Below are 27,090 nucleotides of genomic sequence, written 5' to 3'. Positions count from 1 at the left end.
TCCCCTCTCACTGAAGAAGGCCGCTGTTCGGGCCTCGGCGCAGTCCTGCACCACCGGCGGCTCCTCTGGTCTCCGGCTCCTCAGCCCGCCGCCGCCGGCTTCTGCCTTCAGGGCACGAGGGAGCCCGCCGAGGCCCCAGCCGCACCCCCTGGCGCCGCGGCCCGCCCTGCTCCCAGCGCTGCCCTCGCCCAGCCGGGCTCCCCTCGCCCAGCCGGGCTGTTCTGCCCTCAGTGCCTGCCCCTCCTCAGTCCCCTTCACGGGTCTGTCCCCGTCCCCCGCGCCTCAGGGCCGGTGTCCCCGGGACGCAGGCCTGGCTCTGCCTCCTCTCACTCCTCACCCGCTCCCCCCAAATGCCAGAGAGCCCGCCTGCCCCCCAGGCCTCCCCGCGGGACCTGCGGTGCTCAGCTCCTTCCGTGTGGTTCCTCTTCGATGGAACCGAGACACCTGTTTCCGCAAGTCTCGGAAGCATTGCTTTTCTTCATTCAATAATGGCTTATCGGGCCAGGGGCGGGGGAGGGAAGAACTGAGGGGTTGGGACTGACACCCCCAGTACTGAATATAAAAGAGAGAACTGATAAGGACTCAGTGCGCAGCACAGGGACCTCGTCTCAATACTCTGTAATGCCGTTGCTTAGTCACTCAGTCGGGTCTGACTCTCCGCGACCCGCCAGGTTCCTCCGCCCATGGGATTCTCCAGGCAAGAAGGCTGGAGTGGGTTGCCATTTCCTTCTCCAGGGGATCTTCCCGACCCAGGGATCAAATCCGCGTCTCCTGCAATGTCAGGTGGATTCTTACGCCGAGCCGCCAGGGGAGCCCACACAGAACTGACCTATATGGAAAAAGAGTCTAGGAAAGAGCAGATACGTGTATGTGTAACTGACTCACTTTTCTATACACCTGAAACCAACATAACGTTATAAATCAACTATACTCCAGTAAAAATTAAGAAATCAAAGGAAAAAATGGTCTATTGAGCATCTGCCATGGGCCATTTCTAGGTGCTGATGATACCATAATAGTTAGGTATCGCCTCTCCCCTGCATTCGATGTTCACCTGAGGAGGACAGACAGATTGATATAAACAGTCAGACCTGAGGTGGTGGCAGGGGCATGAGAGGGCTCCCCAGGAGGTGTTGGTGGTAAAGACCCTGCCTGCCAAAGCAGGAGACGTAAGAGACGCAGGTTCGATCCCTGGGCCGGGAAGATCTCCTGGAGGAGAGCAGGGCAACCCACTGCAGTCTTCTTGCCTGGAGAATCCCGTGGACAGAGGAGCCTGGTGGGCTGCAGTCCATGGGGTCTCACAGAGTTGGATGCGACCGAAGCGACTTCGCTTGCATTCATGCAGGGGCTTGAGAACCAGAAACGCAGGTAAGGGAAAGGAAGGGACCAGGAGCCAAGGAAGCGGGAGCAGGAGTGCTCTTGATGCTGCGGTGGTTAGGAAAGGTCCCCCCATAAGCCGGCATTTGGGTAGAAGCCTGAAGAAAGCGAGGCCGTGAGCGCTGGGAGGACAACTGCAGACTGCGGGGAGGGGGCGGCGGGAGGGCGGCGCCGGGTCTGGGGAAGCGGCGCGGCCGGCGCGGGTCCTGCACGCTGCGGGGGCGCCGCAGGTCCGCCCCGGGCGGTGGAGCCGCCTGAGTCTCCAGCGCCAGTGGCTTGCTCTGACTTGACGGGCCTCCAGCCCGGCCACCCTCCCCAGCTGCCCCGCCACCCGTTCCGTCTCCAGGAAAGGCCCGTCCCTCGTCCTGACTCTGACACACCCCTCCTCTCCTTAGGGTTCATAGGCCCCCAGGATACAACACTCCAGTTTCACATATAGCATTATTCTGTGTAAGGGGGCCTGGCGACTAGGAGCTCGCAGCCAATAATCCTGAAGTTATTAATTTAAAATTAATTTTTCACATCCAACAATAAAAGTACTTCAAATCCAAGCATTGCTCTTAAAAACAAAAATACAGCATGAATCAGCCATAGGTGTGCATATACCCCCTCTGACAGAAAACAACAAAATTCTGTAAACAGTTATCCTTCAATTAAAAAATAAATTTTAAAAAATAACCAATACAGGAATTCTTAGAATCAGAATCACAAGGTCTTAAAGATATGGTCTGTCTGTGCTACAGAAACATATTTATCCCAAACATGACTTTCCTGAGTGTTTCACTAGAGGTCCAAAATGATTTCACATGGAATACAGGAATCGTTATTTAACAGCAGAGGAAACTGAAGCCGGGAAAACAGAGTCACCTGGTTCAGATCACATGGCTCAGAGGAACTCAAGCTCTCTTGTGGCTCCTTGCTCTTTCTACTTGAACAAATCCCTGCAGAGAAGCCAAACCTCAACATGGGCACCTTAATTTTTTGACGATTTTTGTTGGTTGAAGAAGTAAAACCCAAATCATCATGTCCTTTTTGAGAGAGCCGAGGGCCAGGCCATCAACGGCCCCTGGAACCTGCTCCACAACTCAGTCCTTCCCAACACTCAGCCCTGCAGGTAAGATTTAATCACTCCTAATCCTGTAGTTCTCTCCTGGCCAAAAAGTGTTGAAAATGTTAGTCACTCAGTCATGTCCGACTCTTTGCGATGCCATGGACTTTAGCCCACCAGAGTCCTGTGTCCATGGAATTCTCCAGGTAAGAGTATTGGAGTGGTTTGCCATTTCCTCCTCCAGGGGATCTTCCCAACCCAGGGATCAAACCCACATTTGCATTGCACGCAGATTCTTTACCATCTGAGCCACCAGGGAAGCTGAGGCATATGATTTTTTCCTATGCAATGTGACGTTGGCTTTATAGAGATCCTAAAGGAAATCTATGGCCTTCTTTATAGCCCCTTTAGAAAGTTATACATTGAGACAACGCTCTAAATGCAAACTCCTCCCACGGAAGGAGGGGTGGGCAGTGTACAGACGTTTAGAAGAAAGGCGGATTCCCCAGGGAAACTGGTTATTCAGGAAATGTTTACAATCGTGCAGTGCATGTAAAGACGATAGCACAACCTGTCTTTATCTATCTAAGGAGATCTTCATATTCCAGGCCCATATCTGGCATCATTGCTGACACCACGAACAAATGAACATGTCCCATCCTGAAGCCTTGACCTTCTGCACAGAGTGACTGAGATCACCAGGTTACTGAAGAGCGAAGCAGACAGAGCCAGCCTTCTGATGCACTAGCTCTGATTAGCTTTGGAGGAGAAGGGGAGGCGAAAGACTCCAGGTTCTTGGCTTTTGATTTCTTCGCTTCCCCCGCTCCCCCCCCACCCCCCAAGGACCTTAGGGTCTTGGCAGTCATCAAAAGAGCTGGAGATTTAAGAGAGACATAGGTGAACTCCGCCTGGGACATCTGAGTATTTGCACTAAATGGGGGGAGATGGGGCTGGAAGTCAGGACAGAGATTTGGCCCGCAGGCCCAGCTCTGCAGCATGCCAGCACAGGTTCGCTGGGTGCAGCCTCAAAGCAGGGGCCCAAGCAGAGCATGCCAGGCAGGACGAGGCTGCAGAACAGGCCACCCGCCTGACTCACCACATGCAGGGGTGCGGGGGGCACTGGACCACTGAGCGATGGATGAGGGTGGTAGAGTGAGTGAGGCAGGAGCCAAAATGCCGCGGCCCAGAGGCTCGGTCGGGCGGGAAGGGAAGCAACACCTGGAGCAGGCTGAGAGGCTGAACAAAAGGAAGATGTCAAAGGGCTTACCAGTTGTGGAGCCTCGATCCTGTCCCCTAACATCCTTCCCCAAACTTGCCCATTTCATGTGCCGAGGCTCTAGCCTCTGCTGTTTCATTTCCTTTCATATCATGTCTTGCACAAACGCTAGGAGTTGCAAGACACACATTTCTGGCAGCAGAAACAAGCAGGGACCCCACCCCCCTCTCCCATAAACTTGACATTCTTTTTCCAGCTGCATGCCAGACCAACACTAAGCACACTATACTACTCCCCTAGGACAAGCAGGAATGTGAAAATAGAACAAGAGTGAAATCTATTAAGATTCATATCCGTAGAAGTTTTATGAAGCTAACAAAGGACTTGAGAAAAAAAAAAAAAAACTAACTGTAGCACAACCCCCAGTCTGTAAATGGCTTAGAGGTTGAATCAAAGTGCTTTGAGTTAATTAGAATTTCCTCTTTGGGCAAGAGAACACAGTTCCACAAAGCTAATAGCTGAGAAACCCAGCAATATATTATGCTTTGGAGGAAAGTAATAAAACCCACTCATGATCTGAATCTTGAAAACCTCAATACCTCAATTTATTTCATCAGAGATTCTCTTCTTAAAATATTTTGAACACTGCAGGAGGGAGAAAAAAAGTGAAGCCGTACGTCTGCTCTTGAAACCTGACCATCCGTTCGGATATATGTCTGTGTCTGTTTAGGCCTTGCCCTACAGCTCTCCAAAACTGGGATGAGAGTTTTTCTTGTGTGTGTGTAAGTTTGAAACACTTGTAAATCAACTAAACTTCAATTTTAGAAGATGTTTTAAAAAAACCCCATAAAACCAAACAAACAGTTAAAAAGCCTTTTTAAAGAGAACAATAGAATGTTACTGAATTGTAGAAAATCAGACACTTTAACTTCTGGTGCTTCAAGAGGTACCCAACCGACAGTTTGTTAGTTGTCAACTAGTATGCAGTCAACAACACAAATATTCAAATCTGCGTGATGCTGACGCTCTGGAATTCCCAGCGCCTCTCTGCTTTGTAACAAGAAATCGCTCCTGTTTTCTGAGGACTTCCAGGATACAGGAGCACTGGGTAAAGGGCGTGCAATGCTCCGAAGGTTTGTGCCCCATCCCCAGGTTAATTTGTTGAAATCTTAACATAATGTGATGCTTTCAGTGGGCGGGGCCGTTGGGAGATGCTTCAGTCTCCAGGGTGGAGCACTCACAGCAGGGATTAGGGACTCCCAAAAGAGGCTCCAGAGAGCTCCTCCCCGTGAGGACACCACCAGACGCCTGCAGCCCAGAGATGGGGCCCTCTCCTGGCCCAGCTGTGCCGACTGCCAGCCTCCAGGGCTGTGAGCAATAACTTGTTTACAAGCCACCTGCTTTATGGTACTGATGTTTTGTTATAGAGGCAAATGGACAAAGACGGGGATGGAGCCCTACTTGGTCCAAACAGAAGGGACAGTTGCAATCTTGGAGAGGGAGGCTTAGAGGGTGTGTGGTGTGGGAGGAGGGGCTGGGGAGGAGGCCTTGTGGCCATATGCCCACTATTGGCACACACTCCGCACGTGTTTCCGTAACTAGAATGGACTAATTCTAGTTTCCACTTTGCTGTTAACTCATTGTGTGACTTCGGGCAAGTGATTCTGGTTGACCTTCAGTTTCTGCATCTGTGAAGTGGGGCTGACCTCTGAGAGAGCCCCCAAGGACACACTGATGAACTCAGAAGCTCTGGAGACAGAAAAAGAGGAGTGAAATTTGTCTCTGTTTTGCTTCTTCTCAAATACTGGCAGGTGTCTGGCTTTCAGGTCGAGAACACTGCCAGTATTTTCAGTAGCTTTCTTTTAATCCACAAGTTTCTTCAGCTTGTAAAACTACAAGCTTCTTCCCCCAAAGGCTAATTCCCTCATGAGATTTTTTTAAAAGTTGGTCTGAAACAGCTTTGTATCTTGGAATTGAACCTTAATTTAAGAAGAAAATCTCATTCACCTTGGTTTTAAAATTAGATGGGATTTTTAGGCTGATCCACAAAATCTCATTTTAATGCATAGCAGAAGTAACCTACCTTTCTGCTATTAATTCTAAGTTCTGACAACTGCTAGTGCTAATCTATTACTGAACTTAATTGAATACTTACTATGTCTCAAGTGCTATTCTTTGCATTTTACATATATTCCCTTTAAGCTTTATAACAACTCAGGGAGATATTGTTCGTCCCCCACACATGTAAAACGAGTCTCTGAAAGGTTAAGGGACTTTATCCAGCTAAGAAATAATAGACCAAATTTTAACCAGGTTTGGCTTTTTTTTTTACAAGCCCTTGGCATTTTCACTATAACTAATTGCTCAAATCAGACTTATGGAACACAAGCCAACAGTAAACTAAAATCTGTGCTCATGAATATCAGAAGCATTAACTCATTTTATAAAAGAAAAAAAAAAAACAACCTTGCATTTTCCCAAAAAATCTCTATAAAATGTGCCTCAATTTTCCACACTTAAGACTCATCATTATATGGTACAGATTGAATCAAATCTACAATATATACTCATTTGACATTTCCTAATTCAAATAACAAAACCTTCATAATACTGAATTGAATGTTCAAAAAGCCCTCAGAAGGAAACAGTGCTCCCGCATAAAATAATCCTTCAATTTTTAAAATAATGCCCACCATCAGGCATACAAAGGAAGTGCCTGCATTTTTCACCTTTTATGTCATACATTCCTGCTGATTTCCACTTCAGCTGGGACTGACTCGTAGGTCGTTGTTGGCTCTTTCCAGACTCTGCTACAGGTGTTGTCTTGTGCTGAAGAGTAAGTAATTTCTAGTATTATCACACTGGCTACAGGCAAGATTGTCAAGAAGTCGGCTTGGAGCCCTCGGCACATAGAATCACTCTCTGAAGTTGCAGTCTACACAACAGCAATTTATAGTAGCAACCTCATTGCAGCACATTGAGAGAAATGTTAAATTTAGCTTATTGGCAAAAATAGCCTACCACAGCTGAAGAGCCATACAGGTTTTAAATAACTCTGAAACAGAAGAGAACTTCCCACATTTCTTCTCAGTCTGCTTGGAACATGGGCAACTTGACCCCCAGCGCACAATTAGAAAGTGTAGAGTGCAGTCAGGGGAGCTAAAAGACCTTCCAGCTATGACCCAAAGAAACATGCAGATTGCAGCCAGTCGTTCAGGAGCTCATTATCCACATTCATCCAAAGCCGCCAGAGGACACCTAGCGAATCTACCTCATTTGCCTCATTTTCAGTCACTTATCAGCAAGTTGTGGAGTTTCAGGAGTACTTATAAAAATTAAGCTGAGAGAGAAAAGGAAACTCTCCTATCAGCTGATACTTTGGGCTCTAAGACATAATTCTCCTAAAGAACTGGGATAAATGAGAAGAGATGATATACCAGAATCACCCCAGGAACTGTTTTAACCAACTCATTGGTTTTGTTCAATCTGTGAATTTGGATTACATGTATCATTTTGGGCTCTGTGATTTATCTGAAGTTCTTAGAAACCTTGTTGAAAGTTACATTGTCACAACTTTTACAAATCCAAGATGGGGGGATGCAGAAGAAGAGAAAGCACTTGCAACCCACATGTAAACACCGAACACTTCATGTAAAACTTCTTTTTGATGTAAAATCATTCAACTCCACTTGTTCAATGAATTTAGGTAATTTACAAACACTTGTGCAGAAGCCGAAACCCCTAACGCTGTAATTCTGTTTAGGGATGGTCTTATTCATGAGCAGCTCACAGAAAATTGGCAGGTTGGCTGGATCTAAAAATAAAAGAATGGGAAGAAGGGTTGTGCACACGTAGAGATGGAGAAAATAATGAAGCTGATTTGCAAGTGAGGATTATGAAAATCAGTGTTTTCAACTTAAGACACACATTGTGAATGATCCAAGTTTTTGCGGAAAGTCAGATTGTAACTTCAAATTACTCCACAAGGTAGACATATCCTTTAAGCTTTCATCTCCTTAGTTTATTTCACTATCAGCAGTTGTTTCACAATGCCCCACTTAATAGCTGTAAGTAAAATAAACCTAAAAGAAGTACAGTTCTACAGTTACGAGTTCAAGTTTAGTGAATCACATGTTTAAGCTACAACAAAACTGAAACCTCACATTCACCAACCATCGAGTTCCCTCAACAATTCTTAACAACTTACTGTGTGCCAGGAACTAAATCTGTGGGACATCAAGGGCTGACCCGATGAAATGAATAATTTAGAAAGATCACATATCGTGTTAGCAGGCAGCGATATACAGCATATCTTAAAAAAGGGAAACCAGAGGCACAAAAACCAATGAGGAAGGGATGAGTGCCTGGGTCCTGTTGTGGGAAGACAAAGAAATGAGTGGGAGAGAGACATTTTAAAGGAATAATCAACAAGGAGGACCTGATAAAGTCTCGTGATAAAGTGGCATTATTGGTAGAAAATGGAAAAAATGGAAAGGGAACCACCCAGAGACGAGGAGTTGGATTTTGGTTGGACAGAGTACCTTCAGTTTGAGATGACAGTGGCTCTAAATCAGGGGTCCCCAGCCCCTGGGTCATGGACAGGTACTGGTCTGTGGGCCACTCAGCAGGAGGCATGCAGTGGGCAGACCAGCAAATCTTCAGCTGCACTTACAGTTGCTCCTCATCGCGGGCATTCCTGCCTGAGCCCTGCCTCCTGTCAGAACAGGGGCGGCATTAGATTCTCATAGGAGTAGGAACCCACTGTGAACTGCACAATATGATGAGTTATATACTTATTTTATTATATACCACCATGTAATAATAATAAGGTGCACAATAAAAGTAACGTGTTTGAATCATCCTGAAACCAACCCCCTACCCCAGTCTGCAGAAAGCTTTTCTTCTGTGAAACTGGTCCATGGTGCCTAGAAAGCTGGGGACTGCTGCTCTAAATAATTGCTGGACTGACTTGATTAACTGAGAATCTGGAGTACATGGAATTGCTTCCCAATTTTTGCCTTCCATAATTTACACATTCGTTAGTTTTGAAAGAAGCAATCTATGAGGCACACTTTTCCACATTTCCTTTCCATTAATAAATGCAGGAAGGACTGATGTTGAAGCTGAAACTCCAGTACTTTGACCACCTGATGCGAAGAGCTGACTCATTTGAAAAGACCCTGATGCTGGGAAAGATTGAAGGTGGGAGGAGAAGGGGATGACAGGGGATGAGATGGTTGGATGGCATCACCAACTCGATGGACATGGGTTTGGGTGGACTCTCGGAGCTGGTGATGGACAGGGAGGCCTGCGGTCGCAAACAGTCAGACACGACTGAGCGACTGAACTGAACTGAATGAATGCAGGTCAGGGAGAACACCTATTACAGAAAGCTGAGAGGTATCTTTGAAACCTTACTTTCTTTCACAATGAATACTGGCTCAGTTCAGTTCCTCAGTCGTGTCTGACTGTTTGCAACCCGATGGACTGCAACACACCAGGCTTCCCCGTCCATCACCAACTCCCAGAGCTTGTTCAAACTCATGTCCATCGAGTCGGAGATGCCATCCAACCATCTCATCCTCTGTCGTCCCCTTCTCCTCTGGCCCTCAATCTTTCCCAGCATCAGGATCTTTGCCAATGAGTCAGTTCTTCACGTCAGGTGACCAAGTATTGGAGTTTCAGCTTTAGCATCAGTCCTTCTGATGAATATTCAGGACTGATTTCCTTTAGGATGGACTGGTTGGATCTCCTAGCTGTCCAAGGGACTCTCAAGAATCTCTCCAACACCACAGTTCAAAAGCATCAATTATTTGGCTCTCAGCTTTCTTTATAGTCCAACTCTCACATCCATACATGACTACTGGAAAAACCATAGCCTTGACTAGACAGACTTTGTTGGCAAATACTGTCTGCTGCTGCTGCTGCTGCTCCTGCTGCTAAGTCGCTCCAGTCATGTCCAACTCCGTGCGACCCCACAGACGGCAGCCCACCAGGCTCCTCCGTCTCTGAGATTCTCCAGGCAAGAACACTGAAGCAGATTGCCATTTCCTTCTCCAATGCATGAAAGTGAAAAGCAAAAGTGAAGTCGCTCAGTTGTGCTCGACTCTCAGCGACCCCATGGTCTGCAGCCTGCCAGGCTCCTCAGTCCATGGGATTTTCCAGGCAAGAGTACTGGAGTGGGGTGCCATTGCCTTCTCCAAAATACTGTCTACATCTTGCCAATTGACAGTCAATAGAGTCAAACTTCTGAGTGACTCCACTTTCACTCTTCACTTTCGTGCATCGGAGAAGGAAATGGCAACCCACTCTAGTGTTCTTGCCTTGAGGATCCCAGGGATGGGGGAGTCTGGTGGGCTGCTGTCTGTAGGGTTGCACAGAGTCAGACACAACTGAAGCGACTTAGCAGCAGCAGTAGCGGCAGAGTCAAACTTTGCCCCTGTGGGCAGCTTGTCAGGAGACTGGCTCTCTTGCCTACTGCTGAGTTAGTCTGCTGTTCTCTTTAAAGTGGATCACAGAAGCCAGTGTGTTTAGCTCACTGTGGACCTTGGAATTCTAAGAATGGGAACATCCATGTCTATGCTTTATTGTCCACAGCTCCAGGACCACCTGGCCTGTACTCAACCATCAGCCTCCATTTTATGTTATGGTGTCTTTTTATTTTTATTTTTTAAGTTTTTATGGTCTTTTAAGTTTGTATGCAGGTCAGGAAGCAACAGTTAGAACTGGACATGGAACAGATGGTTCCAAATAGGAAAAGGAGTATGTCGAGGCTGTATATCGTCACCCTGCTTATTTAACTTATATGCAGGGTACATCATGAGAAACGCTGGACTGGAAGAAACACAAGCTGGAATCAAGATTGCCAGGAGAAATACCAATAACCTCAGATATGCAGATACACCACCCTTATGGCAGAAAGTGAAGAGGAACTAAAAAGCCTCTTGATGAAAGTGAAAGAGGAGAATGAAAAAGTTGGCTTAAAGCTCAACCTTCAGAAAATGAAGATCATGGCATCCAGTCCCATCACTTCATGGGAAATAGATGGGGAAACAGGGAAAACAGTGTCAGACTTTATTTTTTGGGGCTCCAGAATCACTGCAGATGGTGACTGCAGCCATGAAATTAAAAGACACTTACTCCTTGGAAGAAAAGTTATGACCAACTTAGATAATATATTCAAAAGCAGAGACATTACTTTGCCAACTAAGGTCCGTCTAGTCAAGGCTATGGTTTTTCCTGTGGTCATGTATGGATGTGACAGTTGCACTGTGAAGAAGCCTGAGTGCCGGAGAATTGATGCTTTTGAATTGTGGTGTTGGAGAAGACTCTTGAGAGTCCCTTGGACTGCAAGGAGATCCAACCAGTCCATTCTGAGGGAGATCAACCCTGGGATTTCTTTGGAAGGAATGATGCTAAAGCTGAAACTCCAGTACCTTTGATGCTGGGAGGGATTGGGGGCAGGAGGAGAAGGGGACGACAGAGGATGAGATGGCTGGATGGCATCACTGACTCGATGGACGTGAATCTGAGTGAACTCTGGGAGTTGGTGATGGACAGGGAGGCCTGGGGTGCTGTGATTCATGGGGTCGCAAAGAGTCGGACATGACTAAGCGACTGAACTGAACTGAACTAAACTGAAGTATATTCAAAAGCAGAGACATTACTTTGCCAACAAAGGTCTGTCTAGTCAAGGCTATGGTTTTTCCTGTGGTCATGTATGGATGTGAGAGTTGGACTGTGAAGCAGGCTGAGTGCCGAAGAATTGATGCTTTTGAACTGTGGTGTTGGAGAAGACTCTTGAGAGTCCCTTGGACTACAAGGAGATCCAACCAGTCCATTCTAAAGATCAGCCCTGGGATTTCTTTGGAAGGAATGATGCTAACACTGAAACTCCAGTACTTTGGCCACCTCATGTGAAGAGTTGATTCATTGGAAAAGACTCTGATGCTGGGAGGGATTGGAGGCAGGAGGAGAAGGGGCCGACAGAGGATGAGATGGCTGGATGGCATCACTGACTCAATGGACGTGAGTTTGAGTGAACTCTGGGAGTTGATGATGAACAGGGAGGCCTGGCGTGCTGCGATTCATGGGGTCACAAACAGCCGGACACGACTGAGCGGCTGAACTGAACTGACCTGAAGAAATGTTTTCCATTTTAAATTAACTATTATTAAATATTTTGGCTCTGCCACATGTCTTGTGGGATCTTAGTTTCCTGATGAGGGACTGAACTCATGCCCTTGACAGTGGAAGAGTTGATTCCTAACCACTGGGCCACCAGGGAATCCCTCATCCTCTGTTTCAGTCTCACATCCTCTTCAGAATGACTGGTGTCCTGTAATGCCAACTGTATCAGCCACAGATCATGGAAGTCCATTCCAGTTGTGAGCACGTTCAGTTCATCTTTACATTACAAGAGAATAAGCAAGGAAATGGAATTTTTTTTTTTAAGCACAGGATAAGGAAGTCAGAAACCAGAAGTTTGGGAAATGGTATGCTTGATGTCCCATGTGTTTAGATATTAATAAATTTGAGATTTGAATTTAAAGAGCATCTCTGTAGCAATGACACAAACCACAAAATCTGGCTGATTTAATTTATATTAGAGTAAATCAAAAAGGTCTTTATAAAACCCAGGCTTAAGTATTTTCTCCTCCAAAAGTATTAGTTCTGTGCTGAGGAGCTGAGCAGGTTCTTGAACGCTGTCCTGCCACTTCAGTTCCCACTATCATGCTCCATGTATAGGAGGGAGGGGGGGAATTCAGTGCTTTGTGTTGGTCACGATGCACCAGTTCCATCACTACGATGTTACTAAAAGTATGGCAAACTAGACTGAATCTGCATCATTTCAGGACATGTTCCAGGTATCTTGATCGTTGGGGGGAAATACTAGCTAAGAGCCATCTTTTCTTTTTTATGTATCTCTTTCTCTTAAAAAACCCTGACAAGAATCAAGACTGAACAACAAACTAATCAAACCATTAAAAATCTAATGATGACTTTGTATAGTTGATTACTATGCAATCATAAAACATAGTGAAAACAGCTTTTTGGTGGCTCAGCGGTAAAGACTGCCTGCCGATGCAGGAGACACGGGTTCAGCCTTTGGTCGGGGAAGATCCCACGTGCTGTGGAGCAGCTAAGCCCCTGTGCCACAGCTACTGAGCCTGCGCTTGGCAACATCTGCAACAAGAGAAGCCGCCACAATGAGAAGCCCGTGCACTGCAACTAGACAGTAGCCGCCTCTTGCCACAACCAGAGAAAAGCCTGTGATAAAACGGTTATAAACTGAAAAGCACATTATGATTCACAAACATTTACATTACAAAACAGGATGTATAGTGAAATTCTATTTTTGGAAAAAAAAAGATAACCTGAACTTTAAAATATGTATCCCTATGTATGAAAAGACAAGTATCAAATCTAAAAAGTGATCATCTCTGAGCAATGGGGTTACGGGTGATTTTTGCTTATCTGTATTTTAGTTTTTTTTCCTATAGTGAACATATAAGAAAAACTTTTAAGAAAAAATCCCCAATTTTAATTGCTTTCAATTAAATAATACTGCATTCTACTACATATCTTCAATACTGCTCATTTTCTCCCTACATTTTTGAAAACAGGAACTGAAAATTTACAAAAGATGACAAACATGAAGCCAGATTATGAGGGAGAGGAGACAGGTATGTAAGCGGGAGGGGCCAAGGCCAAAATTCAGGAAGAAGATACAGCTTGGCCAGGCCTGGCTCTCTAGGGAGAGGGCAGACCAATGACACTCACCACTAGCATGCCCTGGGTCCTAGTATACCCAAGTGCTATGCCAATACCTTACAGGAAATATCTCCAGCTCTCACCACATTCTTGAGATGCTGGAATTGTCTCTACGTGCCACACAATAAAACAGACTTAGGAGGAACTTACTTAAACCCATATGACTATGTGATCGAGTGGCTGTACCGGGGCTGACAAGGTATTAAGTGTTCAGTTCAGTCGCTCAGTCGTGTCCGACTCTTTGCCACCCCATGGATTGCAGCACGCCAAGCCTCCCTGTCCATCACCAACTTCCGGAGTTCACTCAAACTCATGTCCATCACATCGGTGATGCCATCCAACCATCTCATCCTCTGTCGTCCTCTTCTCCTCCCTCAATTTTTCCCAGCATCAGGGTCTTTTCTAGTGAGTCAGTTCTTCGCATCAGGTGGCCAAAGTATTGGAGCTTCAGCTTCAGCATCAGCCCTTCCAATGAACATTCAGGACTGATCTCCTTTAGGATGGACTGGTAGGATCTCCTTGCAGTCCAAAGGACTCTCAAGAGTTTCTCCAACACCACAGTTTGAAAGTATCAATTTTTCAGTGCTCAGCTTTCTTTATGGTCCAACTCTCACATCCATACATGACCACTGGAAAACAGTGCGACCAAAGCGAAGGTGCAGATTTGGCCCAAGTAAAGATGGAGAGATGCTGACAAGTGCTGTTTTGCTGAGTTTCCTTATCAACATTTACTCCTGTACCACTCAGCCAACTGCCAGTCCATCCACACGTGGGGGCCGCGGTTAACACCACTCACAGGATACACGGGGAAGTGAAGTTTTTTGTATGAAGAAAAAGTGTGTCGGGCTTATCCCAAGGACACACAGATGCAGGGGATGTTTGTGGCCAGCTCAAGGAATTGTGCAAAATCAGTTGCTCACTGCTTGCAGTGAGAGATGGTCACGGACGGGAGTGTACCCTCTCTGTAACCATCACCTGTCAGATGCAGGTGAGGGGAGGCAGGACAGACAGACCCAACTGTTGGTCATTCTGTTCGGCGGCTGGGGAGGCAGCTCGGTTCATCACAGCCAAGTCACTCTTGGTGCATCAGACTCACTTTGTGTATTGGTAATATAATCATTTTTCGTTGGAATTTATCACTACTTAAAAATCTGTTTGTCTGCATATCCCTATCTAAAGGTGTGTGTGTATCTTGCTTAAAAGTGACCTCCTTCTCCAAAATACAAATGCTGCGAGGTCTGAGAGTGCTGTCTTGTTGCTGTGTTTCCCATACCTGAAATAATTCCTGGTACAGATTAGGCTGGGTCTGAGGAGGGCAAATAGTGTGGCTGCACAGAAAGGAACCTCTGTGGCTGGAGGTGGGGAGCTCAGACATTCCCTAGGTGTCAGCATGAAGTCCAACCATGGGAGTCAGCTATGTCCAGGCTGATCAGTGAGACCACGAGATATGCACCATTCTATAACAGAGCTTCCCTGGAAGTCCAGCGGCAGAGAGTCCACCTTGCAAGGCAGGGGACATCAGTTTGATCCCTGATCTGGGAAGATCCCACAGGCTGCCAGGTAACTAAGCCCGGTCCCCACGACTACTGAGGCTGTGCTCTAGGGCCTGGGAACTGCAACTACTGAGCCCATGTACTGCAGCTATTGAAGTCCTCAAGCCCTAGGGCCCGTGGCTCCACAACAAGAGAGGCCACTGCAATGAGAAGCCCACGCACGGCAAATAGAATAGCCGTCACACTAGTAGCCGCAACTAGAGAAAGCCCACACAAAAGCAAAGACCCAGCACAGACAAAAGTAAATAAATAAGAGGGGAATGGTGGGATTAGAAAGAGGGCTCAAGATGGAGCTTGGGTAAAGGATCTTATTGGTAAAAGAGGACTGAAAGATGGATAAGGATTGACACCCACAAAAAAAAAAAAAAAGTTTTAGGATGTGGTATGTGCCACTAGCTCCCAAACCTCCCCAGTGATTATTTCAACCACAGATTTTAATTTAAATAATAATAATACCAGCACTGGTTGAAATGATTAGGGTAACAGAAAACCAGTGTGGATTATGCTGATAGATCCAAACAGAAAAAGAACCAGAATGCAGGTTGAGAGCGAGTCCCTGGTGAAGAAGGGAGGATGGGAAGATACCCATGTGGAGACTAGTAAAGATCCAGCAGAGCAGAGGAGCAGAGCTTCAGTGAGTGCACAGCACAGTGGGTGCAAAACGTGTGCGTGTCCTGGGGCAAAACTGCTAAATATATCCTCAGAGTAGCAGTTCCCAGGAGACCCTGGAACAACCCACTTGGGGTTCCTTTCACTCTGGAGTTTATCTGCTTATCCTTTGCAGCCTGACTCCACCCCTTCTGGGTGCTGGAGTAACAAAAGAGAATAGCACATTTTTCCTGGAATTAAGGGGCTTGCCGAACAGCAGAGAGGTAGAGGACAAACTTCAGTGAGTCCAAAGTGAAACAGGATGCAAAGAAGTAGCCTCAGTTAATCGAGAACACCAGTTTTTCTTTCTTTCTCTCTCTCTTTTCCTCTCTCCCATTGGAGGTAACCTTGGTCTGCTCTAAGAATTGAGAGAACCAGCAAAAAAATTCCTTTTCTATTAAATTTTTAAAAATGAACATAACGATGCAAACGATAATGATGCTAGTACATAATAATGCAAGGGAAAGAACAAAAGAATCTCACAACAGTAAAATCTTGGTAAAAATGAGAACGAGACAGGTTAGCAATAGCTGAGGCTTCCAAACACTAGGTACTGGGTAAGGAATTGCTAACTCACTGTGTGGTCCTGGACTAATGTTTCAACCTCCCTGATCTTCAATTTCCTCATAAAAATGAGAGAATTAGGCTAGCACAGAAGATATCAAATGTTTGTCCATTTAACAGTCATGGACTTTTTTGCCTCCTTTGTCAAAGATAAGGCATCCATAGGTGCATGGATTTATCTCTGGATTTTCTGTTTTGTTCCATTGACCTATATTTGTCTTTGTGTCAGTACCATACTATTTTGATGACTGTAGCTTAGTAATATAGTCTGAAGTCAGGAAGGCTGATTCCTCCAATCTTTCTCAAGATTGCTTTGGCTATTCGAGGTCTTTTGTGTTTCCATACAAATTGTGAAATTATTTGTTCTAGTTCTGTGAAAAATACCATTGGTAGTTTGCTAGGGGTTGCGTTGAATCTATAGAGCGCTTTAGATAGTACACTCATTTTCACTATATTGATCCTTCCAATCCAAGAACATGGTATATTTCTCCATCTATTCGTGTCATCTTTTATGTCTTTCATCGGTGTTTTATAGTTTCCTATATATAGGTCTTTTGTTTCTTTATGTAAATTTATTCCTAAGTTCTTTTATTCTTTTCACTGCAATGGTGAATGGGATTGTTTCCTTAATTTCTCTTTCTGATTTTTCATTGTTAGTCTATAGGAATGCAAGGGATTTCTGTGTATTGATTTTATATCCTGCAACTTTACTATATTCGTTGATTAGCTCTAGTAATTTTCTGGTGACATTTTTAGGGTTTTTTATGTAGAAGATTATGTAATCTGCAAACAGTGAGAGTTTTACTTCTTCCTTTCCCATCTGGATTCCTTTTATTTCTTTTTCTTCTCTGATTGCTGTGGCTAGGACTTCCAAAACTATATTGAATATTAGTTGAGAGTGAACACTCTTGTCTTATTCTTAATGGATATAAAAGCAAAAATAAACAAATGGGACATAATTAAACAAAATCTTTTGCACAATGAAGGAAACTATAAGCAAGGTGAAAAGACAGCTTTCAGAATGGGAGAAAATAATACCAAACAAAGCAACTGACAAAGAATTATTCTCCAAAAATATACAAGCAGCTCATGTAACTCAATACCAGAATAATGAACAATCCAATCAAAAAGTGGACAAAAGACCTAAACAGACATTTCTTAAAAGACATACAGATGGCTAATAAACACATGAAAAGATGCTCAACATCACTCATTATTAGAGAAATGCAAATCCAAACCACTATGAGGTCTCTATCATCTCACGCCAGTCAGAATGGCCATCATCAAAAAGTCTACAAACAATAAATGCTGGAGAGGGTGTGGAGAAAAGGGAACACTCTTACACTGTTGGTGGGAATGCAAACCATTACAGCCATTTTGGAGAACAGTGTGGAGATTCCTTAAAAAACTGGGAATAGAACTCCCAAATGACCCAGCAATCCCACTGCTGGGCATACACCCCAAGGAAACCAGAATTGAAAGAGGCACGTGTACCCCAATGTTCATTGCAGCACTGTTTACAATAGCTAGGACATGGAAGCAACCTAGCTGTCCATTGGCAGACGAATGGATAAGGAAAGTGTGGTATATATACACAATGGAATATTACTCAACTATAAAAATGAACACATTTGAGTCAGTTCAAATGAGGTAGATGAAACTGGAGCCTATTATACAGAGTGAAGTAAGTCAGAAAGAGAGACAAATACTGTGCATTAATGCATATATATGGAATTTAGAAAGATGGTACTGACGATCCTACATGAAGGAGACACAGATGTAAAGAACAGACTTTCGGACTCAGTGGGAGAAGACGAGGGTGGGATGACTTAGAGAAACCATTACCATCTGTGAAATACACGACCAGTGCAAGTTCAATGCATGAGGCGGGGCACCCAAAGCCGGTGCTCTGGGACAACCCAGAGGGGTGGGGTGGGGAGGAAGGCAGGAAGGGGGTTCAGGATGGGGGGACACATGTATGTGGTGGCCGATTCATGTTGATGTGTGGCAAAAACCATCACAATATTGTAATTATCCTCCAGTTCAAATAAGTTTAATTAAAAAAAAATCAGGGACTTGTTAATAAACCAAATTCTCTAGGCTTAACCCCAGGGTTTTGACTTAATATCTCCTGCACAAGGCCCAGGAATCTGCATTTAAGGGGGGCCCTCAGATGGTGGAAGATATCCCTCACTCTGGGAAACACTGCCTGAAAGATCCTGTGTGCCATGTATCACTGTACAAAAGGGGAATAGCAGAAGTATTAAATATGCAACTTGCCATTTCTTTTCTCCCTGCTTCCATTTATATGTTCCCATTGTAATACATCACAGTTTAAAACAGGAATTATTTCATAAACAGTATAATTTAATCTGTATGTAATTCCTTCTTCAGTGAAATCAAAATTATATTTTCAGAAGACGAGGCTGAAAGGCAACACTGCATTCCCACTAAGAAAAATAATTAACTTGTATTCTCAAAGCAAAATGAAAAGTTTCCCTCAAATATTGATTTATGAATTATGATGTGGAGAATGAGAAATCTAATGTAGGCTATTCCATTCTCTTACTGAGCATGTGTCTTAAAATTAGTGATGGTTTCCTGTTGGTTAGCAAGCAGGCTGGTTAGCAAGTTGATTGCCTGTTGGTTAGCAAGCCAGTCCTGCGGCTCCTGGGGGTGTAGGGCTGGGTGGGAGTGCCCTACGGACCAGGGGGAGGAGGGCGGGAGGGGCAGTGCCTGCTGCTGCTGGCTGGTGGGCTGGAGAGCACAGCTACCTCATGACACCTCAGTGGAGCCGCCCCTTCCCACCGGGCCTGGACAAGGAAAAATGGTACTCAGGTCTTGCACCACCTTCTTTGGGCAACTCCTCTGCCACCCAGCATTTTCAGGATAATAGTATTTTATTAATGAAAAATTACCTTAATTTCCCTTTAGTGGCAAAGATGCGTGACCTGATTGTGTGACCATTTGGTACAGACACTCCTTATCCTGAGAAATGATTTGAATCCAGTTGAAATTACAGTATACATTTCCTCAGCTGGCCTCTTTTTAAATTCAACTACTTTGTGATTCATTTTACAACGTTTCCCTGCCATCCTTCTCCCTTGGCATTTAATCTGTTTCAAATTTAAGCTTACGAGGACTACAAAGGTTTGATGGTTCCATATTTATTAAGTGAAGATCAAAGGTCTTCTTTGCTTCTTTTTTTTTTTTAGTTTTTACACATCTGCAAGGGATACCGTTACATTTCAGATGACAGTTTTTCTTTCCACCAAAGAATTTAGCATGAGAATGCCTTCAAGCATTTTTCTTTTCTAAGCTCTCTTAGATGTTCTCCGATTGTAAGCATACTGCCATCACACATGGAATTTCATTCAGTGTTATGTTTCAAGAACATCAGGAATTCAACACACCATTCTTTATTGTCACCAGATATAGCTTTGTTCCTGTTCTTCCCACAAAGCCCTTTTTCTAGTAAGACTGGCTTGAGGGCTTATGAAAGGGTATACAGTCAAAGGTTGTTATCTTCCTAAATAGATCCTGCAGAGAAGAGGGCCCTCTGTTGTTTCCGTCTGGACAAGGATCATCAACATATTTATTTAAAAGATGGATCATGGATGGAGACAGATATAAAGCAAGCAGAAGACTCTTGTCCCAATATATAAAGAACTAAGCATCAGTAAGAAAAGGACAAAGAATCCAATAGGAAAGGGGGCAAGCTATCCAAACAGGCAACCGCAGAGCAGGGAGCTCAAATGATCAATAAACGTAAAAAGGCGCTCCAGCCACCAGTCAGCAGGAAAACACAAAGTGAAGCGGCAGAGTACTGCCTCACACAGGCCGTAACGGCAAAAATGACAAAGTTTACTTGGTGGGAATGGAGGCTGGTGCAGTCATCATGGAGGACAACATGGAGGTCTCTTAAAAAACGAAAAATGGAACTACCAGATGATCTGGCAGTCTCATTCACCAGCATATATTCAGACAAAAGGATAATTCAAAAAGATACAGGCACCCCAGTGTCCACAGCAACACTGTGCACAACAGCCAGGGCAGGGAAGCAACCTAAACGCCCACCAGCAGAGGGATGGACGGAGAAGATGCAGTACCTACACACAGTGGGGTGTTAGCCACAGAAAGGAATGAAATAGTGTCATCTGCAGCGACACAGACGCGGCCAGAGATGATCATACTGAGTGAAGCAAATCAGAAGGAGGAAGACAGATGTATCACATATCACCTCTAAGTAGAATATAAAAAATACAACAAACTAGTGAATGAAACAAAAAAAGAAACAGACTCACAGATACAGCGGACCAGCTAGTGGCTACCAGCGGGGAGAGAAGCAGGTAGGGGCAATACAGAGGTAGGGAATGAAAGAAGGGTTCCTACGGCAGCTATGAGATCACTGCGTGAAGCTGGAAAATTTTAAGGTACCATAGATGTAAAGAATCTCTCATTCAATAAAAACAGTAAAAGCAAACAAACAAAAACCTCTTCAAATTCTGAAAAAATTCCAGGAAGTGCCAAAAAACAAAGCTTGAATCTGCCTCATGCCAGAAACTATTTGCATAGCATGTTTATATTGTATTAGGCATTATAAGCAATCTAGAGATGACTTAAAAGTATACAGGAGGATGTGTGTAAGTTGTGTGCAAATACCATGGCATATTATCTAAGGGAACTGAGGAGTATCCTTGTGTTTGGTACCTGTAGACAGTCCTAGACCAACCCCTGTGGATACTGAGGGACGACTGTACATAGGTAACATTTAAAGGAGCCAAACTGGCTCATGAACACGGTAAATTGAAATCTCACAGTAATCAAGGAAATGGAAGTTAAAACTAGGTATTTTTCACCCATCAGATGGGCAAAAAGAGCAATGCTGTTTTAATTAACTGGTCTACTTTGGGCTGCAGTAACAAATCACATAGACTGGGGGCTTCAACAGCAAGCATGCATCTCTCGCAGAGCTAGGAGCTCTGAGATCGGGCCGAGTCCCTGCTGCACGCCCTCCCCTCTTCCTGGTTTCCGGATGGCCTCTCTTGAGGTTCTCGCCTCTCTTCTCCTAAGGGCAAGAAACCCATTCAAGAAGGTCCCACTTTCATGTCCTAATTCTCTCCCAAAGGCCCCACCTCCTAACACCATCACACTTGGGGGTTAGGATTTCAATGCATGAGTTTGGGGGAGGGTACACAAACATTCAGTCCATGACAGCAACCTCAAGCTTTATAAACACACGTTTTAAAAAAACCACTCACTAGATCTGGTTTCTGTGTATTAAGAATTCAGCAGTGGTTCAGCTGGGCAGGTCCAACTGTGTGACGCCTTCTCCTGAGGCGTCCCTGAAGTCTGGAGGGGGCTGGAGGGAGTCCTTGGTTCCTCTCCACACCTGCTTGAGAGGCCTCCTAGCACAGCAATGATCTTCCTCCAGAGCAAGCAGTCCAAGGGTCTTTTCTGGTGGCTCAGACGGTAAAGAATCTGCCTGCAATTCGGGAGACCGGGGTTCAATCCCTGGGGAGGGGAGAACCCCTGGAGGAGGAGATGGCAACCCAATCCAGTATACTTGCCTGGAGAATCCCATGGACACAAGAGCCTGGCAGGCTACAGTCCATAGGTTCCCAAAGAGTCAGACACAACTGAGTGACTAACATACCAACACCAAGGGCGACAGATAATTTTCTGGGCTGTTTCCTGTGAGCTGCCTTATACTGAAACTCCCATCAGATGGAAGAAGTTAACTGCATGATGACCAGACTGTAGCCATGACATTGTTGCTGTTCAGTCGCTCAGTCGTGTCTGACTCTTTGTGATCCCACGGACTGTAGCACGCCAGGCTTTAGTCCATGACATAAGCTGTCAGTTCTGAGAACTGGTTTCAATGAAATGGGAACAAATCAACCCAGGAAGTGAAAACTAACTGTACCTAAAACAATCAAGATGATGCTGGTCAGACCACCGATGACCAATTTCCCATTCTCCTCCTGCCCCCAATCCCTCCCAGCACCAGGGTCTTTTCCAAGGAGTCAGTTCTGTGCATCAGGTGGCCAAAGGACTGGAGTTTCAGCTTCAGCACCAGTCCTTTCAGTGAATATTCAGGACTGATTTCCTTTAGGATGGACTGGTTGGATCTCCTTGCAGTCCAAGGGACCCTGAAGAGTCTTCTCCAACACCACAGTTCAAAAGCATCAATTCTTTGGCACTCAGCTTTCTTTATGGTCCAACTCTCACATCCACACATGCCTACTGGGAAAACCATAGCTTTGACTAGACGGACCTTTGTTGGCAAAGTGATGTCTCTGCTTTTTAATGTATTGTCTAGGTTTGTCACAGCTTTTCTTTCAAGGAGCAAGGGTCTTTATGAGACTGCTTGTCCCACTCCAGTTTTTCTCACAAGGAGTGTTGGTCCATTTACCATCCAAATGTTTACTGTGCCGAAACCAGACACTTCACAAGATAGGTGGGAGTCAAGTCCCCCCAAGTTTACCTATTTGGCCACTCCATGATCTGTGATTAACTTCAGAGTTTGAGAGTTCCAGAAAAATTTCTAATATTCAAGACATATTAATACATTTAGAGGTACAAGCTACCTTTCTTTTAAATCTAAGTTTTCAGCAAGAAAGTGATCCTCAACAGAGTTTGACTACAATTAAAAACAAAACAGAATACCATTGTTTCAGAATTTCGGAAGGTATTTTATAATGCTTGTAAACGCGTTACCGGGCAGACACAGGGTGAGAAAGTCTGAGAAGGTCCTTTTCTGGCCTGGAGAGCTGGGAAAGCCCTCTGTAGACTGTCAACACAGGCCTCTGCAGGTTGGGAATGCAGGGGTCATCTTTCTCACCGCCCCCACAGCACTCTTGCACACAAACACTTCACACATGTTCAGGAAGTTTAACTGGAGAAGTTACACCCAACATAGCATGAAAACTCTTGATACATTGTATGGATACTGAATAATACAGTTACATAGTTTCAAAGTCAAGAAAAAACATTTTATTCAATGAGGTAGATAAAAATACTCAAAAATAAACTCAACAGTAAAGCATTTTCAGAAATGTCCACATACCATGGATTTACAATGTATCTTTGAATTTATGCAATGTTGTTTTCATAATTCTTGGCTATTCAAGTGGTTTTCAATATTTAGCATACTTAAGATTTTTATTTAGCCAAAGTAACCACTAAAAAGATGTAACGCAAAATAATTTATTTAAATGCCTACATATTTACAATCATAAAAATTTTCATGCATTATAACATGAGATACATGTTCACATTTATTATAAATTTAAAATCTTAGGAGATCTATTTCAGCTACTTATGGAAAAAGTAAAGGCTGATCAGAAACTGTCAAATTACTATTATTAGCTGAAGATTTTATCATAATCCTGAATAGCATTTAGTCATGAATACCTTCCCTTTACTTTTAAAGCCAACAATTACAATTTTTAAGTTAAATTCTCATAGTAGGGCAGTAAGATTTCACTCCAAATCAGAGTCACATATGGAAGGGAGCTTTTAATTCGAGGTTTCATTATGGTCCATGGTATAAAGATATATTTTCATGAGGGTTACATGATGGATAGCCAACAGGGAAATGTGCTACCAGAGGGGAGCAGACTGCCAACTAAGCATGCATGGCACCAACAGACTACTTTAGAACAAGCTGTGTCCTTGATTACTGCCAGCTTCTCTGTAATGTTCAGGTTCTCAAAGGTCACTGAATTTTATAATTATCTCCAAACAATTTTCTTCATGGTCGTTTAAGCTTTGTCTAAACAGCTGGGTGTGTTGCCAAGCAACAGCACCATCTCCTCTGCTTAATTCTGCTTCCAGAATAACTTCAGTGGCCCCAGAAAAGTCGTGATAGGAGCGAAGCGTTTTATCTATTGGAGGAAAAAAAATTAATACCTCGCTTTTGATAAGAACACAGAGATAGCTTTGAATGCATTTTACATAACTACCTTATAGGTAAAAATCAACCCTTAAAAAATTAAATACAAATTTTTCTTTATGGAAGAAATGTGTCCTCTGAAAAAGGAATGATTTTTCTCTTTCCATTTGTGCTTTACAATAAGAAACATAAGGCCTTTTATTATAATGAGGTTAAAGTACAGGTTTTAACTGAAACATTTCTTTTTTTTAACTGTAGTACTATGAATAACTCCAGGGTAAGAAAAACCCTTAACTACACTTCAAATAAGTACAACTGCTCTTCAGAGCATTAAACACACCCTTTATGATTAGTTCTCCAGTCAGATGCTTACCGCCTGTCAGTTCTACTTGTGCGGCATCAGATCTCAGTTTCCACTGTACCGTTCCGGTCTCAAAGGTCTGACTACTTGTCCGAATGGAAATACTATCTACTTTTAGGCCAACTGACCCACATTCAAACTTCCAGGAAATGTAAGCGTAAGATGATCCTTCCTTGCGGGCTAAATACACCTGTAAAGAGGGAGGGGAAAAACGGACTGTCAGAAATAATCAAACAGTGTAAGAGCACAGATCGTCAGAGTCTGTCACATGTACTATGAACAACTGGTTATTAAAAACCTCGTTTTTCTCCACTGCAAAGATTTTTGGAGAAGGCAATGGCACCCCACTCCAGTACTCCTGCCTGGGAAATCCCATGGGCGGAGGAGCCTGGTAGGCTTCAGTCCATGGGGTCTCGAAGAGTCGGACACAACTGAGCGAGTTCACTTTCACTTTTCACTTTCATGCATTGGAGAAGGAAATGGCAACCCACTCCAGTGTTCTTGCCTGGAGAATCCCAGGGACTGGGGAGCCTGGTGGGCTGCCATCTATGGGGTTGCACAGAGTTGGACACGACTGAAGTGACTTAGCAGCTTAGCAAAGATTTTTACTGCTAACAATTTTTCATGTTACTAGCATCTCTTGCTAGGGACGGAAGGTAATAGCTGAATGACAGGTGCATCAATTAGTATAGCCCTAAGGCTGCCCACTAACCAAATTTTGGTGAATTATATTCTCTTTTAAGTGATTAAGTCCAGCTATTTAAAATGAACTTTATGATGAATATGGATGAAAATGAAGAGTCCTCTTAAATGCAGTTATTCCTTAATTTATCTTCTTTTCTAAGCCTGGGTTTTCAGATAAGCTTTCCTAGAATGAAATGGGCCACACACTATAAACCAAGAGATACCTCAGTTACTGCTAAAGTAATGGTGCTGGTTAAAAAGGTCATGTCCATGCTCCTCTCGTGCCTCTCTGAACAGGACGCTCCCCAGGCCTCCGCCATCAGTGCCCTGACCAACATGCTAGAGGAGGCGTCCAGGTTCACCGAAGCCTCCAGTCCATCTGCTCTCACAGGTTCATCTACACTCTGCAAATGCTGATATGAAAATGGATGTCCACTCACCCCAGCTCAACCCCCTGAGAATCTGACTCTAATCATTTATGCTCAGTGTCCAAACTCCCCACATAACAATCTGGGCATTGTAAGTCTTGGGGAAAAAAAAAAACAAAACCAAAAACCTCTTTCCTGGTCAATATGGCCACGACTTTACTCTCATTTTTCTGCACCAACGCTTTTAAACCCCACTTCCTTCCTTTCACTTGCCTGGTCTAGAACTCACAGCAAGTGCCTGCCTCTCACATTACATCCAAACTCCTGGCTTTCATGGTCCTCCAGAATTTCATCCCGCCTTGAACTGCCAATACTCTGTAACCCAAGTATAACTATTTCATTTCAGATGTACTTGCATTATGTAACTTAACCAAATCATAAACTACTCTCTAGGGCATAGGTTCTAGATTTACAGGGTTTAATAAACAGTATTTATTTGTACCAGAAACCTGCACATGTGCGCACACACACACACACACTCAGAAACATCTAATCTACTTCTCTGGGGCAAACAGCTGGAAGTACCACAAGAAACACACCTGCCATCCAATTCCGTACTATTCCAGCTTTCAGTCAAGTAAGAAGTCAATCACTGCCAGCATGCTATTGATATTTCATTCTATTTGGCGACCTATAGTTAGTTTTCTTCCAGGTTAAATGTGTCAGCTAATTTGAGTTCTCAGAATTAGCAAGGTGGCAATAATAAAATCATTAAACAATCAGTCTCCAAGGAAAACGACTTAACCTCCTGAGACCAGAAATACACACCCACCTACTGCTGTTCTGCAGAGCAGACCCAGACATGGGCGCTGCCGCCTGCCTGACTCCAGGACCTCGGCCCGCAGTTGGCCACCGCAGCCTCCCTGCAGCTGTCTGCAGGGGACCTGGGCTCAGGGCTGCACCTGTGCTCCTGGGGGCCAGAGGGTTCACCTCTGCTGAACGACAGGGCCTCTATGGGTTATCCATGACTGAACTACTCCTCCAAAGCAGAGGTTAGTAAAGGAGGCCATCTGAAAACAATGAGTCAAACAGAGGGGTTACTAGAAGAAAGGTGGTAGAAAGAAATGAAAAGACTGGGGGAAAGTGATCTTACTTCTGTGTGTCTTCTACACCCTGTGTGTTTTCAGAGCTCAGTAGCTTCAAATGCCCCCCATAAAAGTGTAGGCATGAGACAGGCTAAAGTCAGGTTAACCTCAAATTTCGAGCTGCCCCTAAGACCTGCCTTCATTGTATCAGGTGGGCCTGGGCCAGAACTGTTTTAACTATCACAAAAGGTTTCTGATAGCTATTGAACCTGTCTGAGAATTGCTTTTTCTAAGACTCACATTTTTCAGTTCTAAAGGCATCAGTTTTTAATGACTCTGAAAAGTTAAAAGACGGAATTCATCACTGAATTCTTAAATGCTTAAATAAACCTTTAAACACACTGTGAGCAAATAAAAGTTCCCTTAGGTTAAAGGAAGAGCACATGGAGATAAAACAGGTCTTATTTCTGTTGAAAATTCATGTCATCTTTTTTGCACAATATATTCTATCTGTA

The 27,090-nt window shown here is 44.2% G+C and overlaps 1 protein-coding gene across 1 annotated transcript in view; it reads right to left on the bottom strand.

Annotated features, from left to right (window-relative positions):
• Window positions 1–23,223: 23,223 nt before the first annotated feature.
• The window catches only part of NGLY1 (N-glycanase 1), a 59,964-nt gene continuing 56,097 nt past the window's right edge, over window positions 23,224–27,090 (bottom strand). Inside the window, exons 11-12 of the mRNA XM_052661417.1 lie at window positions 24,451–24,628; window positions 23,224–24,069 (exon numbers count right to left, since the gene is read on the bottom strand). Of these exons, the coding sequence (XP_052517377.1) occupies window positions 23,894–24,069; window positions 24,451–24,628 (354 nt within the window). The 3' untranslated portion in view covers window positions 23,224–23,893. The remainder of the gene's footprint in view (window positions 24,070–24,450; window positions 24,629–27,090) is intronic.

The sequence above is a fragment of the Budorcas taxicolor genome, chromosome 24 (genome assembly GCF_023091745.1).
Source record: "Budorcas taxicolor isolate Tak-1 chromosome 24, Takin1.1, whole genome shotgun sequence".
NCBI lineage: Eukaryota > Metazoa > Chordata > Mammalia > Artiodactyla > Bovidae > Budorcas > Budorcas taxicolor.
Note: the sequence above shows the minus strand (reverse complement) of the source record. Positions and strands in the feature narration are given on the sequence as shown.